Consider the following 18,408-nt stretch of genomic DNA (forward strand, 5'->3'; position numbering starts at 1 on the left):
TTGGGGGGGGGGGGTTAAATTGTGATTCTTTATGAACTGAAGGTAAGGCTAGCGCAAGTTGACAGGAAATGCTCTATTAGTGTTTTCATCTTAAGAAAACTTAAGCACAGTCTACTTTGAACTTAATAGCCCAAGATAAAAAAAATATATGAGAAAATCCCAGTTAACTTTAGTGCTCAAATGACATATTGACATTTACTAGAGGTAGATAAAATAACGATCTGTGGGGGGTTTTAAAATATATATATATATAACATAAAAAAGGAAGGAGAGGCTGAGGATAAAGCGGAGCTCGCCCGCAGACTGGGAACCACAGTGACAGGCAGGGGGAGGTGGAGGGCTGCCGAAGTGCTTGCACCGGGGACGAGAGGGCATCCGGGGCGTGTTGCACTATGCTGGGGCTCGCTGCCTGCAGGATAGGAGCCGCTGCCACGCGGGGTTTGCTGCACACCGCGCCCCGCAGAGCCGCCGCTGATCCCCCAGACCCTGCCAACAGCAAGAAACGCTTTAATCCCGAGCTGCTGCAATTTCTTGTCTGCCCGCTCTCCCACAAACCTCTCAGGTACTTTACTTTTCCTAAGCCATTTCTGGCGTGTCACTTTTTTTTTTTTTTTTTTGGGGGGGGGGGGAGCGTCGCCATTGCTCTCCTGTATCTGAGAGTTCGGGGGGGGGGGGGGAAGAAGAGCGCTGCTCCAAGCATAGCCTCAGCCCCTTACTACTACTGTACTACATATTTATATAGCGTTGCTAGACATACTCAGCCTTCCCTTCCCGGTAATGAAAGGAGCACCTCATGTCCCTCTGAGGCGCGAGAGGGTGAAGCTGCAACAGGCTCAGGCTACTCTTGTTCAGGATTTTTTTTCCAGTCTGTCCAGTTGTTGGGGCCCTACTGGTAGGAGTTGCGGCTGGAGGTTGGGACTCCCTCCTACAATAACAAGCCTGCCCCTTTCTCTCTCTTCCTGAAAATGTAGAACTGGAGGGAAGTGACTAGTGGGAAAAACTGAATTCCAACTCTGGGTTATAGGAATTGCTTTCACAATCTATATAATAAAATGCTAAGCACGCATGCGCACTCTTACCCCGCTGTTCCCTGATCTGTCAGGCTGTGGTCAGCAGAGTGCGCATGCGTGCTAAGGTGCATGAAAGGCGGTGTGGAGTGGCAGCTGCCATGAGGAGGGCTTCACGGAGCGGTGCTGGCGGCAGCTGCCGGGAGGAGAGCTTCGAGGCGAGGCGGCTTTCAGCGCCTGCAGGCCATGGCGGCTGAGGGCAGACGTGAGAGGAGGTAAGGGGTGCTGCTGGACAGGGGAAGAGGTGCCAACGACAGGAGGTGGGCAGAAAAAGGAAGGGAGGCGTACTGCTGGACAGGGGGAGCAGGGATGGACAGAGGAGGGAAGAAAAAGGAAGGGAGGCGTACTGCTGGACAGGAAGAGCAGGAAAGAGGTGCTGCTGGATAGGGGAAGAGGTGCTGCTGGACGGGGGGGAGGAAGGGAGGCCTACTGCTGGACAGGGGGAGCAGGAAAGAGGTGATGATGGACAGGGGGGAGGTAAAACAAAGGGAGAAGGGCTGCTGCTGGATAAGGGGAGCAGTGAAGGGGTGGTGGTGGACACAGGGGAGGTAAAAGGAAGGGAGAATGGTCAGGGGGAGCAGGCAAGGGGTGGTGGTGGACAGCCAAGGAAAAAGAAAGACAAACACAGAAAGCGGCTAAGGAGAGAGAGAGAAAGAAATAAAGACAGACACACACATATATTCTACCACCCGTTAATGTAACGGGCTATAAGACTAGTCTAGAAATAAATGGCCCAGTAGACTCTAACCCCATTCAACAATATTGGGTGCCCTAGCCTTTTGCAAGCCCACTCCCAAAACTGTAATAATTAAACTCAACATTAATGAGCATACCCATTCATAGTGTAGCTAGGAATGAATGGTCCCCAGGTGGAAAAAACTGAGATGTGCTAATCTAATCTAATCTAATCCTTAGGTTTGTATACCGCATCATCTCCACGTTCATAGAGCTCTAAGCGGTTTACAGTAGAAGAAATAGGAAGGAACTACAAACAGGTTAGAGGTAGAAGTGTGAAGAAAATTTAGAGGACTTGGGATGCCAAGATGAAAGAGTTTCCTTGATTCCTAATTTGGAGGGAGAGTTACATTTTTTGAGAAAAGCCAGGTTTTCAGATGCTTGCGGAAAACTTGGAGAGAGCTCAAGTTCCGAAGAGGGGAGGTAAGGTTGTTCCAGAGCTCAGTGATTTTGAAGTGGAGGGAGGTCCCTAGCTTTCCTTTGTGGGAAATGCCTTTTAGCGAGGGAAAGGATAGTTTTAATTTGTGGGAGGATCTTGTGGTATTAGGGTTTGAGGAATTCCAAGAAAGAGGGATAAAGGGAGGGAGGATACCATGTAGGATTTTGAAAGCTAAACAGGCGCTGCCCCCAAGGGGAGAGTGGTGCAGTAGTTAAAGCTACAGCCTCAGCCCCCTGCTGCTCTTTGTGACCCTGGGCAAGTCAGTGAGGCCCCAATTCACTAAACTTCACAACTGGATCGTTGCTGGGTGATTCTTGGCTGAGCAACAAATTCACAAACGATTTTACAAACAAATGATCTGATTGGAAGCAAGCCCTATAACGATCCCATGGATCGCTGTAAGAGCGATCAAAACGCATGCGCAGAGTATCCTTATTGGTTATTGATGCAATTTACACATGTGCTTGTTCTTCGCCCTTTACTACGTAGTTAGTGGGCAGGGTTTATTCCCGCACATCATTGGCGGATGTCGAATGCACCGCCCACAAAGAATTGTCGTAAAAATGCAATATAAACAACACCAGAAGAGAGAGATCCGTTCTCTTCGGAGGTTTTGGTGCAAGCTGTTGAAGCTGTGGCCAGAGCTGGTGGAGGAGTTCTTCAAAGTTGTGCGGCTTCTTGGGCTGTGAAGTACGAAGCAAACAGTGCCACCCCGTGACGTCATAGACACGCGACAAGCGAGCTCAAAAGACAGAGGGAGGGGTGGCTGCAGTTTTCTTTTGCTGGCCCTACTAGTTGGACATTTTTAAAAAGGAATGATTTGTGACCGACATAGTGAATTATATTTTTGTGTAGCCAGACTATTGACATTTATCGAACAGAACATGCTTTAAACCAGTGTTTTTCAACCTTTTTACACCTATGGACTGGCAGAAATAAAATAATTATTCTGTGGACCGGCATCGGTCCGTGGACCGGCGGTTGAAGAACACTGGGCTAAGTCATGGGCCAGACCCCGCCCATCTCTACCTAATCTCCACCCCAGACCCCGCCCCCATAATAGTACTAATTGCACCTTGCACGTCCCCCATGCCTCATCTGGAAGCCTTCCCTCTGACATTGCAACTTCAGAGAGAAGGCTTCTGGTTCAGACGCAGGATGCCCGTAGGAGCCACTGCCCGTGGCTTTGTGCACTGAATCAGTTAGGAAGAGAGAGCTGGCTCAAAGATAACGCCGCATTGATCGCACCGTGGACCGGCAGGAAATTTCTGTGGACCGGTGGTTGAAGAACACTGCTTTAAACCCACGGGCTAAAACCCGGGCTCGCAATGCGCATTTTACAGAATATAAAACAGGAATAAATTCTTACGCGTATGTAAAGTTATTTTACAGTTTTATTTTTAATGGTTGTTTTAGATGGGGTTGTAACCTCGATACTGAAATTTTAGGGTAGAAGAGTCGGCAGTCGCTTCTTTTCGGATCGGCAAACCCAATCGGTGTTTCTTATGCCGTTTCCCCTCATTTGCATGGGTGGATCGGATCAGGTAGGAGATTCATCAGACAGCAGTTTAATCAATCAGGTCGGGGAACTCGTTTTGCTACTATCGACACAGGATCGGTAAGTTTAGTGAATTTAGGCCTTAATCCCCTCATTGCCCCAGGTACATTAGACAGATTGTGACAGATTGTGCCAGGACAGACAGGGACTGAATAAATTCATGTAAACCGTTCTGAGCTTCCTTGGGAGAACGGTATAGAAATTTGAATGAATAAATAAAACATCATTGTTCCTAAGATAGTGGAGGGTGGGAGAGAGAATTGTCACATTTACTAAAGGTGACATATTACAACTAATAAATTCAGGGGGAAAAAATGGGTGCCTTAGCATTTAGTGTGTGCTAAATTGGTTAGCGCACCTTAAGAAATACTGGGGGTCCGTTTACTAAGGCTCTTTTTGCTGGTTGCTTGAGGAGTTCTGGTTAACAGAGTCTACTGTAACAGGTTTTAGAAGTGCACTAAGAAATACCCACTGAACCTAACAACTGCTTGTCTTGTCTTATATAGACCTAAGCATTACACTCTGCTTGTTACATATAATCTAGATAGAATAACACAATGTAGGCACCATATAAATGTAGAAGTTCAAGATATTTGGCTGTTTTATAAGTGATCCTTCATTATTTGGGGTCTACAGTATAATATGTAATACTGAAAAGAGAGGATCTAAACCTTCACTGTTTAAAATTTGCTATTCTATATAACATTTATAGACAGATTCTAGGCGGATAACAATATTTAAAAAAAGATAATCAAAGTTCTTAGCAAATTTACAATAAATCAATTAAAATGAGTTTAAAAAAAATTTCTAGAGATATAATATGAAGAAATTTTCCTTAATTCAGTAAGAAGATCATTCCAATGTTTGGTTCCTACATATTCAAAAGATTTACTCAAAGACTTCAAAACAAATATTTACTTGTTGAATAACTGAGCTTCAAAGAATGCTGGAAACAAGAAGCAATCCTATTCACTGGAAAAGCACAGTTACTTACCGTAACAGGTGTTATCCAGGGACAGCAGGCAGATATTCTTAACGTATGGGTGACGTCACTGACGGAGCCCCGGTATGGACACTTTTAACTAGAAAATTCTAGTTGACCGCACCGCGCATGCGCGGGTGCCTTCCCGCTCGACGGAGGAGAGCGTGGTCCCCAGTTAAGATAAGCCAGCTAAGAAGCCAACCCGGGGAGGAGGGTGGGTCCTAAGAATATCTGCCTGCTGTCCCTGGATAACACCTGTTACGGTAAGTAACTGTGCTTTATCCCAGGACAAGCAGGCAGCATATTCTTAACGTATGGGTGACCTCCAAGCTAACAGAGGGGGAGGAGGGATGGTTGGCCATTAGGAAAATAAATTTTGTAACACAGATTGGCCGAAGAGTCCATCCCGTCTGGAGAAGGCATCCAGACAGTAGTAAGTAGTGAACGTGTGAACTGAGGACCAAGTGGCAGCCTTGCAGATTTCCTCAATGGGCGTGGAACGGAGGAAAGCCACGGAAGCAGCCATAGCTCTGACTCTGTGGGCCGTGACAGCACCTTCCAGTGAGAGACCGACCCGAGCATAACAGAAGGCAATGCAGGCAGCAAGCCAGTTAGAAAGCGTCCGTTTAGAGACAGGGCGACCTAAACGGTTAGGGTCGAAAGATAGAAAGAGCTGAGGGGATGAGCGGTGAGCCCTGGTGCGATCAAGATAGTAAGCAAGGGCACGCTTACAGTCCAGCGTATGCAGCGCCTGTTCCCCAGGATGAGAGTGGGGTTTGGGAAAAAAGACAGGCAAAACAATAGACTGGTTGAGGTGAAAATCCGAGACCACCTTGAGAAGGAACTTAGAATGGGTACGCAGAACCACCTTATCATGGTGAAAAACAGTGAAAGGTCGGTCGGCAACCAGTGTATGCAGCTCACTAACCCTCCTGGCAGAGGTGATGGCAATGAGGAAAAGCACCTTCCATGTCAGGAATTTGAGTGAAGTAGTGGCAAGAGGCTCAAACAGAGGTTTCATGAGGGTTGACAAAACCACATTCAGGTCCCAGATGACTGGAGGAGGCTTCAGAGGTGGTTTGACATTGAAGGGGCCTCTCATGAACTGGGAAACCAGGGGATGAGCCGTAAGAGGTTTTCCGAGGATAGGCTCATGGAACGCGGTGATGGCACTGAGGTGGACTCTGATGGAGGTAGACTTGAGGCCAGCGTCGGACAGAGAGAGCAAATAGTCCAGTACAGTTTCCACCGCCAATGAGGTGGGATCGTGGTGATGCAGTAGGCACCAAGAGGAGAACCTGGTCCACTTCTGATTGTAACATTGGAGGGTGGCCGGTTTCCTGGAAGCATCCAAAATGCGATGGACAGGCTGAGACAAATTCTGTGGAGAGGTCAGCCCGAGAGAAACCAAGCTGTCAGGTGGAGCGAGGACAGATTGGGATGTAGTAGAGACTGATGCTGCTGCATAAGTAGAGTAGGAAACACAGGAAGAGGAATGGGCTCCCTGGAGCAGGAGAGAGAACCAGTGTTGGCGAGGCCACCGAGGAGCGATGAGAATCATGGTGGCATTGTCTCTGCGGAGTTTGAACAACGTCCGCAACATCAGAGGAAGTGGAGGGAAGGCATAGAGAAACCGACCCGTCCAGTTGAGCAGGAACGCATCCGGGGCCAGACGATGAGGAGAGTAGAGTCTGGAACAGAAAAGGGGCAGTTGATGGTTGTGAGGAGCTGCAAAGAGGTCCACCTGAGGACTGCCCCAGGGGGTTGCTCGAAGTCTAGGGCATCTAAGAAAGCCTGTGACTTCTTAGAGTCAGATTCTAATGGGATAGAGAGAGCCGCTGACATTTCCCGAAGAAATTTGGTGAACGAGGATTGTTCAGGCTTGGAACCGGTATCGATTGTGGAAGGCTCCTTGTCAGTTGAAGAAGCCTCATCGTCGGTACCGGGTTGAGATTCTTCCCAGAGGTCCGGGTCCCTGACGTCGGTGTGTATAGGACGGGACGGTGGTGTGGATGGTTCTGCGTGGTGAGTCTTAGAGAGAGATTTGCCAGAACGCATGGAGACGGTACCGGGGGAAGAGGAGCAGTGCCGGTCTCGGTCGGCTTGGCGACGGTCCCGATGTCGGAGAGGATTGGCATCAGAGTGCAGTTGCACGAAAGGGTTGATGGGTTCCGCCGCGAGCACCGGCATGGACGTGTTTAATGGTACCGATGGAGTCGACTCCGGTGGTATGGTGCGAGGCTCGGGCCGGTCCGGTACCGGAAGGAGCGGGGCCAATATTGTTGGCAACAGGTGCTGTAGTTGTTGCTGTAGCTGCTCCTGTAATTGAGTTTGGAGTATGGCCGCAATGCGGTCGTCCAGAGGAGGCACCGGTACCGCATTTTTCTTTTTCGGTACCATAGGTGCTGCTCTACGCCCCGGCGATGAGGAGGCCGATGACGAGGCACTCACCGAAATCGGGGCGGAGCGTTTATGGGGTCAGCTGGATGCCGGGAGGACCGGTGTCGCCGCCGTGGCAGGAGGGCGCTCAAGGGAAGTGGAAGGCTTCTTAGCCAGCTTACCTGACGCCATCGACCCCGAGGAAGGATCAGGCGGTGTGGAGGTAGTCGGTGCCGACTTTAGCGGCGCCGTCGATGGTGTGGCCGACTCCATGGCAGATCCGGTGCCAAAAAGGATGTTCTGCTGGATCTGCCTATTCTTTAACGTACGTTTTTTAAGAGTAGCACAGCGGGTGCAGGTGTCAGCCCGATGCTCTGGACCCAGGCACTGTAAGCACCAATTGTGCGGGTCAGTGAGAGAGATCGGGCGTGCACACCGCTGGCACTTCTTAAAACCCGGCTGAGGGGGCATGAATGGAAACACGGCCTCCGCAAAATCAAACCCGGAGGCCTGTATGATGGCAACAGGCCCCGCCGGGGCCGGCCAGAAAAATAAAGGAAAAGACAAATTAAATAATTTTTTTTTTTTTTAGACAAAAAAGAAACCCGAAGGGAAAAAAGCAAAAAAGGAAGAAAATTACATGAGCGGGAAGGCAAAGTAGAAAATTTCAACAGCCGTTGAAAGCACATGCGTCTTCTTCGCTCCGCGGAAACGAAGAAACTGGGGACCACGCTCTCCTCCGTCGAGCGGGAAGGCACCCGCGCATGCGCGGTGCGGTCAACTAGAACTTTCTAGTTAAAAGTGTCCGTACCGGGGCTCCGTCGGTGACGTCACCCATACGTTAAGAATATGCTGCCTGCTTGTCCTGGGATAAGGATAAATATGTTAATAAACCTTCAGGTCCCATACCATATAACATTTTATATTTCAGTATAGCCACTTTAAATTTTAGTATCTTCTCAACCATCAACCAATGCAATTGACTTAAAAATGAGAGTCACCCAATCATATTTCTTAGCTTTGAACATCAGACACGCCCCTGTGTTCTGAAGCAAATGAACCCTATATTTCAACTTCAATGTAATACCACAGAACAATGAATTACAATATAACTGGGGTAAAATAATTGTCCTAACTATTGTTTGAAAAATATTAGAAAGGACAGAATGTATTGTACCTAGTTGACATAATTAAAAACAAAAAACACACCACTTACTCAGTTCATTAACTTTGTTCTCAAAAGTCAAACCACAATCCAGTATATTACCCACAACACTAGATTTCTCCTTAACTATAAGTATCTCACCAGTAAACAATACTATTTTTTTACCATAAAACCTTCTGGATTACCAAAACAAACCAATTTGGTTTTCTGTTTATTCAATCTTAAAAAATTAATAATGTCCAATCATCAACTAATGTTATTGTATTCTGAATAAAGCTAGAAAGTTTTGAGGAGGCTTTTAAAGCAGGATTCAAAAATATCATCCGCATGAGATAAGACAAATATTCCTAAACTAATCAGCCTGGAACCCCACAATCTGCCACCCAAAAATCAGAATTTGAATTAGCTCCTTTTACACAATATCTTCTTTTAGTCAAAAAACCCAACTCAACACCTTACCATCCACTTCCATAGCACTCAATCTATTCAACATTACATTATGATCTATTGAATCAAACACTGCAGATATATCAAATTGAAGCAGAAATGTTCATTTACCAAAACTCAAGTTTTCTAATTTAAGAGACCAAAATTAACAATATGGTTTCTATGCTGGGGTGTATGTAAACAACTTTTGGAAAAGTATATAATCAGAAAATTGTTGATATACCACAAATTCTAACAGTTTGGCCTGCCGTGGAATACCAGTCACTGGGTAATAGAATTCAACTTTACTTAAATCAATATTTGATGCTTTTGGTATTGGTGTAAGTATAATATCAGTAAGCTGGACAGGGTTAAAACACTTTATTAACAAACCCCCTCTTTTACAAAGCCTCACTAGTGGCTGCTGCTGTGGTAAGTGCCTGGAAGCCCATAAGGGATTTAAAGGGCTTCGGGGCTTTTGCCGCGTGGCTTTGTAAAAGGGGGGAAAAGTTAATCAACCAATATAAAATCTCAAATGGAATTGATGGCAGTAAAACTGCAGGATAAATATTTAAAACACACAATTTATATGATAATCACAACAAAACCTTTAAAACTTGTTCTAAGTCTCTGGAAAACACATCCCAATACAAATCTCCCCAAATTCCTTTTTCCATGATTAAAAAATTTTAATCTGGTACTTCATATGGAACCACATTTTAAAAGACAATTGAATATTTCCCACTTTAGATTGAAAAAACAAAACGGGCCAACTTATCCGCTGAAGGTATATAGATTCTTTTGTCATTGATTTAACAGGGTCAAGACTAGTCAACTCAGTAAAAATTTGGAACATGGTTTTAATTTCATTATTTGACAGATTTAGGGCTCCTTTTATGAAGCTGCAATAGGGAATTAATGCGCGGAAAAGCACGCTACACTGCTGCGTGTGCTAGACGCTAACGCCAGCATTGAGCTGGCGTTAGTTCTAGCCGCATAGCGTGCGGTAATATCCTGCGTGCGCTAAAAATGCTAGCGCACCTTAGTAAAAGGAGCCCTTAATTCTATCATCGTTGATCCTGCTTTACCGTATATCAAGTTGAGTTAGATGAATCTGAAGTGTATTTAGAAAAATGTGGGTGCCAGGGCATTTTTTTTGCTTCATCTAGTTTGACAAAATTTTTTCTTTTACTATTGTAAGATACTCTATTTAAGGAATGTGTATAGCTTTCAAATTTTCGCTTTCTCTTCAAGTCTTTTCCCTTTCGGCTTTTTATCTTTACAAGAACACTGTCGTTTTTCCTGGGCCTAAATTTGGATGGAAAATTTCTGTGCAACTAAACCTTAATTCTTGGTGCCTACAACAAGGGCATGAAATTATATGGAGAAAGGTTTAGAGAAGGTAGAAAGGGACAGATTCTTCAGCCTACTGGGAACCACAAGAACAAGAGGGCACTCAGAGAAATTGAAAGGGACAGGTTTAGAGCCAATGCTAGGAAATTCTTTTTCACTCAGAGGGTGGTGGACACCTGGAATGCGCTTCCAGAGGTTGTGATAGGACAGAGTACCCTACCGGGCTTCAAGGAAGGATTGGATAAATACCTGAAGGACACGGGGATTGAGAGATACAGATAGAGGTAGAGATAGGTTATGAAAGGGCTTAGGAAGAAGGATAAGGGGGATTAAAGGGTTTAGACAACGATCACCTTACAGGTCATGGACCTGATGGGCCGCCGCAGGAGCGGACTGCTGGCACGATGGACCTCTGGTCTGATCCAGCGGAGACAACTTCTTATGTTCATCCTAAAGTTACTTTATCAAAAGGGATATAAAACAGGGTTCCCCAACTTTTTTTTAAGCTCCAGGTACACCAACAGCATGAACATAAAAACCTAAGGAAATCACTAAAGCTCCTTAAGATAGTAGAATATTAGGAGGGTTAAATGTGATCATTTTTGCTCAGAAAGCAACTCATGTATGTTAAGAGCCACTGCTGCATCTAATAAATAAACGGAATGCCCTTGGTATAGGCCCCGAAATGGAGGACTGGATCAGAATCCAACTCTGGGTTACAGAAATTGCTTTCACAATCTAGAAATAAATGACCCAGCAGACTCTTGACAGGATACCCCAGCCTTTTGCATGCCCACTCCCCAAAACTAATAATTAAACAACATTCATAAGCATCCCTACTCATTCAATAGTGTAGTCAGGACTGAATGGTCCCCAGGTGGAAAAATCGAGATGTACTCCCCCATGGTGCAGTGATATAAAGCTACAACCTCAGCACTTTGAGCCTTTGGGTTCAAATCCACACTGCTCCTTGTGACCCTGGGCAAGTCACTTAAGCCCCTCATTGCCCCAGGTACATTAGATAGATTGTGAGCCCACTAGGACAGATAGGGAAAAAAGCTTGAGTACCTGAATAAATTAATGTAAACCGTTCTGAGCTCCCTTGGGAGAACGGTCTAGAAATTTGAATGAATGAAAAGAACTGGTTGAGTGGAAGGCAACAGAGGATAATGGTCAATGTGCCAAGGTTCAGTTCTTGGGCCTCTTCTTTTTAACATTGATGCAAGTGATATTGCTGGACAATCTAATCTAATCTTTAATTTTTTATACCAATTCATCCCAACAGGAGGGCTCGACTCGGTTAACAAAATATTAATAAAATTATACAGGAGATTAGAACAGAAACTATGGGCTCCTTTTACTAAGGTGCGCTAGCGTTTTTAGCGCACGCAGCTAGAACTAACGCCAGCTCAATGCTGGCATTAGCGTCTAGCGCACAGGGCATTGTAGCACGCGCTATTCCGTGCGTTAAACCCCTAACACAGCTTAGTAAAAGGAGCCCTATATCTTTTAGGCCAGAATTTTATCTTTTATGATTGATTATTTGAAAATGAAGGATCATTAGTAAGTTTCTGAAATAAATATGTCTTCAGTACTTTATGAAAAGTGGGTAGATGAGAGAGAACTCTAATTATAGAAGGAAGGTCATTCCAAACTTTTATGAATAAAATTTAAGAAAATGATGTGCAAGACCGGAGGGCTAGGACTTCGATAGGAAGGCAGGACTTAAATGGGAAACCAAGGTGGCAAGGGAGCCCCTTCTGATGATTCAGACAAGTCTTGACCTGTTTGGGCCGCCGCGGGAGCGGACTGCTGGGCAGGATGGACCTGTGGTCTGACCCGGCAGAGGCACTGCTTATGTTCTTATGTTCTTATGATCGACAAAAATTGGCCATAAGTTTTTATTCCTTTAACAATGGGAAAGCCAAGTTTATATTTCTGAGAGCTCCTAGAATTAGAGATTTCTTGTGAATTAAATGAGACAGGAACCAAAGGAGAAAAAATACCATATAGGATTTTGATAATTACAGTTGCACATTAAAATTGGATCCTCCAGTAAACGGGAAGCCAATGTGGCTTTCTTCCCTGCCCTACTCCCATGTCATGCTTTTTAGTTTTTACCTTGCTCTGTCTACTTCTGTTTTGGGTATCTTAAGAAAATTTCCATTAAAAAAAAGAAAGAAAGCAAAGCAAGAAAACCCACCTTTTGTGGTTGTAGGCACTGTCTAAGACAGTAGATCCCCAGCCTGTCCTGGAGGCTCCCCAGCCAGTCAAATAGTCAGGCTATCCAGAATGAATGTTCATGAGAGAAATTTGCATAAAATGGAAGCAGTGCATGCAAATCTCTCTCATGAACATTCATTTTGGATATCCTGAAAACCTAACTGGTTTGGAAACCACTGGTCTAGGAGAATCATTTCTCAGAACTGGCACCAACACCCAAACCACTGAATTTATTCATTTGCTGTAGCCAGCTGTCAATAGCTGTTCTGTTTTACCCCTTCTGAGAATACACTCTTAAACTGCTCTCTATTTCTGGGTTAGGTATGAAGAGTCCACCAATGAGCTAATTAACGAAGAGCTGGGAATAGCGTACCCCATCATTGACGGGATGCCTAACATGATACCGCAGGATGCACGAATGATCCAGAAAGAGAAGAAGCAAGAGGAGTCAGAGGAGAACCAGCATTAAGTGGAGCGTCACCTAGGGGAAGGTGATGGGCACGTTTCTGTCTCTACCTACATTAACTGTGCTTGTCCCATTGCTGTCATTGACGGGTTTATTCTATTCGGCATCCATGGATGAAGATTTCCCCCATGGCTGCACCAGCACAGCAAGCTTGTGCTTCTATAGCCTCCTCCTCCCCGTCACCATCCCCGTTTATGTCTTTTTCCACCTATGGACCTGGATGGGGATTAAACTCTTCAGGCATAATTAGCCTCTTCCTCACCCTATGAGTTATTTTGCAGTGCTCATGAAAAGCGTTTATCAGGATCTATCATGTTAAAAGAAAAATAAAGTGTAAAATTGGAAAGGTGCATTGTGACTTTCTAACTTTAGTTGAATGCACAGTGTTTTTTCAATGCATGAAGTTAAAAGCAACTATCATGAAAGCAAAGCATGAAGTTAAAAGAAACTATTTTGCAGTTTCCCTATGTGTGCTGGGTGCTAGGCTGGCTGTTTAGCCTGGGCGTTGGCACTCTTGTGTTGTGATTTGGGGCAAAGACATGGGGACAAATTTTTCCCCGTTGCCGCGGGAACTATTTTCCCATCCTGTCCCCGTGAGTTCTTTTCCTGCCCCTGCCCCATTCCTGCAAGCTCTGTCCTCAGCTGCACAAGCCTCAAATACTTTAAAATCATAAGTGTTTGAGGTTCGTGTGGTTAAGGCAGAGCTTGCAGGAATGGGACAGAACAGGGAAATTGAGTTCCTGTGGGGACGGGGAAAAAAATTTGTCCCTGTATCGTTCTCTAGTTTGGGGTTCAGAGTTTAAATTTGCCCAAATCCTGTGGCTGTTGAGGGAGTGCTGGTGTTGCTATGGCAACAGTCTCTACTTACCAAAACAGCAATGCAGAGGATATTTGTAATGTGCTGGTGCCTCATTGCTCCAGGAAGAATTCCTCATCATTAAGGTAATCCCTGGGGTTAGCTGTGTAATGAAGGGGGGGTGGGGGAAGAAGGCCAAAAAAGTTAAAGATTTTTACATTTTTTGGCCTGCCTCCCCACCCCACTTCATCACACAGCTAGCCCCAGGGATTACCTAAATGATGAGGGATTCTTCCTGGAGCCACATATGTACACACACAAACATTGTATGCTTCTTGGGATTTTTTTTTTTGTTTCAGGTAACACTGGTCCCTGTTAACAGGTTTTTGGGCTTGATTCACTAATCTGCCCGAATCGCAACAATCCATTTCAGATTTGGGCAGGTCCGACTGATTCACAAATCAGTCATTCAATGGGGGTGATCAGAGGAACACCCTCATTTGCAAGCAGAGATTGCAAATGTGCAATACCTGCTCATGTGCAGACCCTGACAGTGACAGGAGAAGCAGCCTCCTGTCACTGCTGTCAGGGCTTGTAATTTTTTTTTTTTTTTTAAGTAAATCGGGCAGATATTTTGCGTGTTTTACACACGCAAAATATCGGCTTGGTTAAATAAAAATAAAATCCCCCTTCCCTTAACTGCTTCCTCCCTCCCCAAACCCCTACAAAATGCCCCCCTCCAAATGCGGCCCTGCCGATGCCCCACAAAAGGTAGGAGGAGTGCCAGCTCCCTCCTGCCATGTGAAACCCCATCCTGATCTGGCCGGCCCACCTCCCTCCCTCCCTGTAGCTCTACCTAGGTCCGGCCCACCCGCTCCACCCTACTTTTAAGAATTGTTGGGAGCAGGAGAGGTTCTCATTCCCTCCTGCTCCAGGCCTCCTCCGAAGCCGGCAAGATGACTGGGCAAGGCCCACCCCCTCCCCGTACCTTAATATTGTTAGGAGCAGGAGGGGTGCTTAGTCCCTCCTGCTCCACACCTCCTCCGTCGACGAGTGCGCAGGGAGGGGCCTAAGGCCCTGATTGGCCGCACTCGTCGGCGGAGGAGGCGTGGAGCAGGAGGGACTGAGCACCCCTCCTACGCCCAACAATATTAAGGTACGGGGAGAGGGTGGGCCTTGCCCCATCATCCTGATGGTCTCGAAGGAGGCCTGGAGAAGGAGGGAATGAGCACCCCTCCTGCTCCTAATGATTCTTAAAGGTAGGGGGGAGCAGGTGGGCCCGGCCCAGTAGGCCTAGGTAGAGCTGCAGGCAGGGAGGAGGGAGGTGGGCCGGGATGGGGTTTCACATGGTAGGAGGGAGTTGGCATCCCTCCTGCCTTTTGTGGGGCATCGGCACGGGGGAGGGGGGAAATGGGTCTAGGCCGTGACTTAAAAAAAAAAAAAAAAAAACAACTTGTGTAGGCAAGGGAGCCCGTGATTTTAACCTGCGGGTTAAAACCACGGGCTCGCAGTGTGAGGAAGGGCAGGAGAGATTCGGAGTAGCAGGCAGGAGAAATCCAGGGACGAGCAGGGTGGCGATTCGGGGCAGAGCAGGCAGGAGAGATCGGGGAAGAACATCAGGGTGGCAGGCAGGAGAGAGTCAGGGCAGCAGAGAGCAGGGCTGTGAGCTGGGCTTCTATGGAGCAGGATAGTAGGAAAGACATTTGCGACTGGTCCCCAGTAGTCACTTTTTCCGAGCCCAGTTGGATTTGAAAAAATGGTTAGTGAATCGAGTCCCTGCCTATTTTGCATGCAGTTCCCCTCATTTACATGCGCGGATTGGAAGAGGGTCGCTACACAGGTTAGTGAATCGTGTTGGGGAGAAATTGAGTCGCAAACCGATAGGTACACTAGCTTTCACCAGATGGATCTGAATGCAGACTCTCTTTTATGTGATTTAAGTTTGTTCTTAATATGTGGCTCTTTAATCAAGCTTATTTGCCTATCTCCTAAAGATACAGGTTCTTTTCTTTCTGTTGTTTCTTGATTTGTTGACTAAGCTCATTTACATACTATTGTCTTCAAGAGAAATCTGTTGTGCTATACATTCCTTCCTATTGTTTCAAGGTTGTCTTGTTTGGCCAATTGTGACTCATATGTACACCACCGTGATTATTAGGATAACATGGATTCAGATTTTACTAAAGACATAAAACAGATGTTAGATTTCATTGTAATAAAGTTGAGCTCAAGCATTATAATAAGTGACCGCTGCTAGGACAATCTTTGAATGTGTACAGTAATAGGGAGTTTGTAAAATTCTTCTCTGTAAATTGATATTTTACACAACGAATGAATTGCGTTTCTGTGCTAGTTTATTTTCAACAACTCCTATTTTTTCTCCCTTCTGAAAACTCGGGAAGCCCCTGCACTGCTGCAAAGTTATAGGTGCCTTTTTTTTTCTTAGTTTCATGGTTAACCACTGGGGAAAAGCTTTTGACAGAGGGGTTTGTTTTCAAACTTCATTCCAGAAGTAAGAGATGTGGCCATGCACTTGCTTTGTAGATGGATGCAAGGTGAAAGGGCTTCCATGGCCCATCTGAGCAATAGTAAATAAATGGGAAAGACATGTGAAGCATGGCTCATGTAACTGTGTAGCCACAGAACAGGGTAGTCACCCCCAGAAAGGAATACAGTACAGAAAAACAATGGAGATGTTCAACCAACTGGTGCTCTTAATAATTTAACAACTTGACGGCAGCCATTCAGGGAGCGGCGCGGGCCCAGGCTGGAGCACGTAAAGCTCACTCCTGCCTTGTGCACCGCTGGCCTCGAGATAATGAGGTAGCCATCCAGCGAGAGAGGGGCAAGAACGTGGAAAGCTCGCTCCAGCCGATACACTACCAGGCTTTAAGGGTGGATTTAAAAAGATACTCGGGGGGGGGGGAGGGGAGGGAAGTGCGTCTTATGGAAGAAAAATTCAGTAACTATATGTGTCATGTTAAAAATAAAATGAAGGCTTCTAATATAACACACTAAAAACATCTAAAAACCTATATTATATTAATAAACATATAACTATACTATATATATATATATATATATATATATATATATATATATATATATACACACACACATACAAACATACACACCATAAACATATATAGTGCAATCCCACACTAAAGAATACATTTACTGTTTATGATATACCTCACAATATCCCTCACATGATAATACCTGAGAAAATGGGATAGGTAGCAATGTTCAGTTGTGGATTAGGAATTGGTTATCGGATAGAAAACAGAGGGTTGGATTAAATGGTCATTTTTCTCAATGGAGGAGAGTAAACAGTGGAGTGCCGTAGGGATCTGTACTGGGACCAGTGCTATTTAACTTATTTATAGATGATCTGGAAAATGGAACGACGAGTGAGGTGATTAAATTTGCAGATGACAAACTGTTCAAAGTTGTTAAAACACATGCGGATTTGAAAAATTGCAGGCGGACCTTAGGAAATTGGAAGACTGGGCATCCAAATGGCAGATGAAATTTAATGTGGATAAATGCAAAGTGATGCACATTGGGAAGAATAACCTGAATCACAGTTACCGGATGCTAGGGTCCACCTTGGGGATTAGCGTGCAAGAAAAGGATCTGGGTGTCATCGTAGACAATATGATGAAATCTTCCGCCCAAAATGTGGCGGCGGCCAAAAAGCACAGTTACTTACCGTAACAGGTGTTATCCAGGGACAGCAGGCAGATATTCTTAACGTATGGGTGACGTCACCGACGGAGCCCCGGTACGGACCTTTTTAACTAGAAAGTTCTAGTTGGCCGCACCGCGCATGCGCGAGTGCCTTCCCGCCCGACGGAGGAGTGCGTGGTCTCCAGTTAAGATAAGCCAGCTAAGAAGCCAACCGGGGAGGTGGGTGGGTCGTAAGAATATCTGCCTGCTGTCCCTGGATAACACCTGTTACGGTAAGTAACTGTGCTTTATCCCAGGACAAGCAGGCAGCATATTCTTAACGTATGGGTGACCTCCAAGCTAACAGAGAGGGAGGAGGGATGGTTGGCCATTAGGAAAATAAATTCTGTAACACAGATTGACCAAAGTGTCCATCCCGTCTGGAGAAGGTATCCAGACAATAGTGAGTAGTGAATGTGTGAACTGAAGACCAAGTGGCCGCCTTGCAGATTTCCTCAATAGGCGTGGAACGGAGGAAAGCCACAGAAGCAGCCATAGCTCTGACCCTATGGGCCGTGACAGCTCCTTCCAGTGATAGGCCGGCCCGAGCATAACAGAACGCAATACAGGCAGCAAGCCAATTGGACAGCGTTCGTTTAGAGACAGGATGACCCAAACGGTTAGGATCGAAGGTCAGAAAAAGCTGAGGAGAGGAGCGGTGAGCCCTGGTACGGTCAAGGTAGTAAGCAAGGGCACGCTTACAATCCAGCGTGTGTAGCGCCTGTTCCCCAGGATGAGAATGGGGTTTTGGGAAGAAGACAGGCAGCACAATGGACTGGTTGAGGTGAAAGGCTGAAACCACCTTGGGGAGGAATTTAGGATGGGTGCGCATAACCACCTTGTCATGGTGAAAAACGGTGAACGGTGGATCGGCGACCAGTGCATGCAGCTCACTGACCCTCCTGGCAGAGGTGATGGCAATGAGGAAAAGCACCTTCCATGTGAGAAGTTTGAGCGAAGTAGTAGCAAGAGGCTCAAAGGGAGGTTTCATGAGGGCTGACAAAACCACATTGAGGTCCCAGACGACCGGAGGAGGCTGTAGAGGTGGTTTGATATTGAAGAGGCCTCTCATGAACCTGGAAACCAGAGG

The 18,408-nt window shown here is 45.9% G+C and overlaps 3 protein-coding genes across 4 annotated transcripts in view; 2 read left to right on the top strand and 1 right to left on the bottom strand.

Annotated features, from left to right (window-relative positions):
• LOC117367053 (E3 ISG15--protein ligase HERC5-like) overlaps nt 1-18,408 on the bottom strand; it is a 194,553-nt gene that overhangs the window by 82,424 nt on the left and 93,721 nt on the right. The gene's annotated exons all lie outside the window — the stretch shown is intronic.
• On the top strand, nt 353-12,919 carry PYURF (PIGY upstream reading frame). The gene is made up of 2 exons (XM_033959302.1): nt 353-562; nt 12,649-12,919. The coding sequence occupies exons 1-2, from the start codon at nt 393-395 to the stop codon at nt 12,794-12,796; spliced, it is 318 nt and encodes a 105-aa protein (XP_033815193.1). The 5' UTR covers nt 353-392; the 3' UTR covers nt 12,797-12,919.
• On the top strand, nt 12,750-13,159 carry PIGY (phosphatidylinositol glycan anchor biosynthesis class Y). Its single transcript, XM_033959315.1, has one exon. It carries the CDS (start codon nt 12,822-12,824, stop codon nt 13,041-13,043), a length of 222 nt encoding a protein of 73 aa, XP_033815206.1. The 5' UTR covers nt 12,750-12,821; the 3' UTR covers nt 13,044-13,159.

This window comes from Geotrypetes seraphini, chromosome 1, assembly GCF_902459505.1.
Source record: "Geotrypetes seraphini chromosome 1, aGeoSer1.1, whole genome shotgun sequence".
Classification (NCBI taxonomy): domain Eukaryota; kingdom Metazoa; phylum Chordata; class Amphibia; order Gymnophiona; family Dermophiidae; genus Geotrypetes; species Geotrypetes seraphini.

Coding starts and splice junctions, on each gene's coding strand:
- PYURF (XM_033959302.1), top strand. CDS start 393: ATGCTGGGGCTCGCTGCCTGCAGGATAGGAGCCGCTGCCACGCGGGGT. Junction 563..12,648: donor CTCTCCCACAAACCTCTCAG/GTACTTTACTTT, acceptor TTTCTGGGTTAG/GTATGAAGAGTCCACCAATG.
- PIGY (XM_033959315.1), top strand. CDS start 12,822: ATGGGCACGTTTCTGTCTCTACCTACATTAACTGTGCTTGTCCCATTG.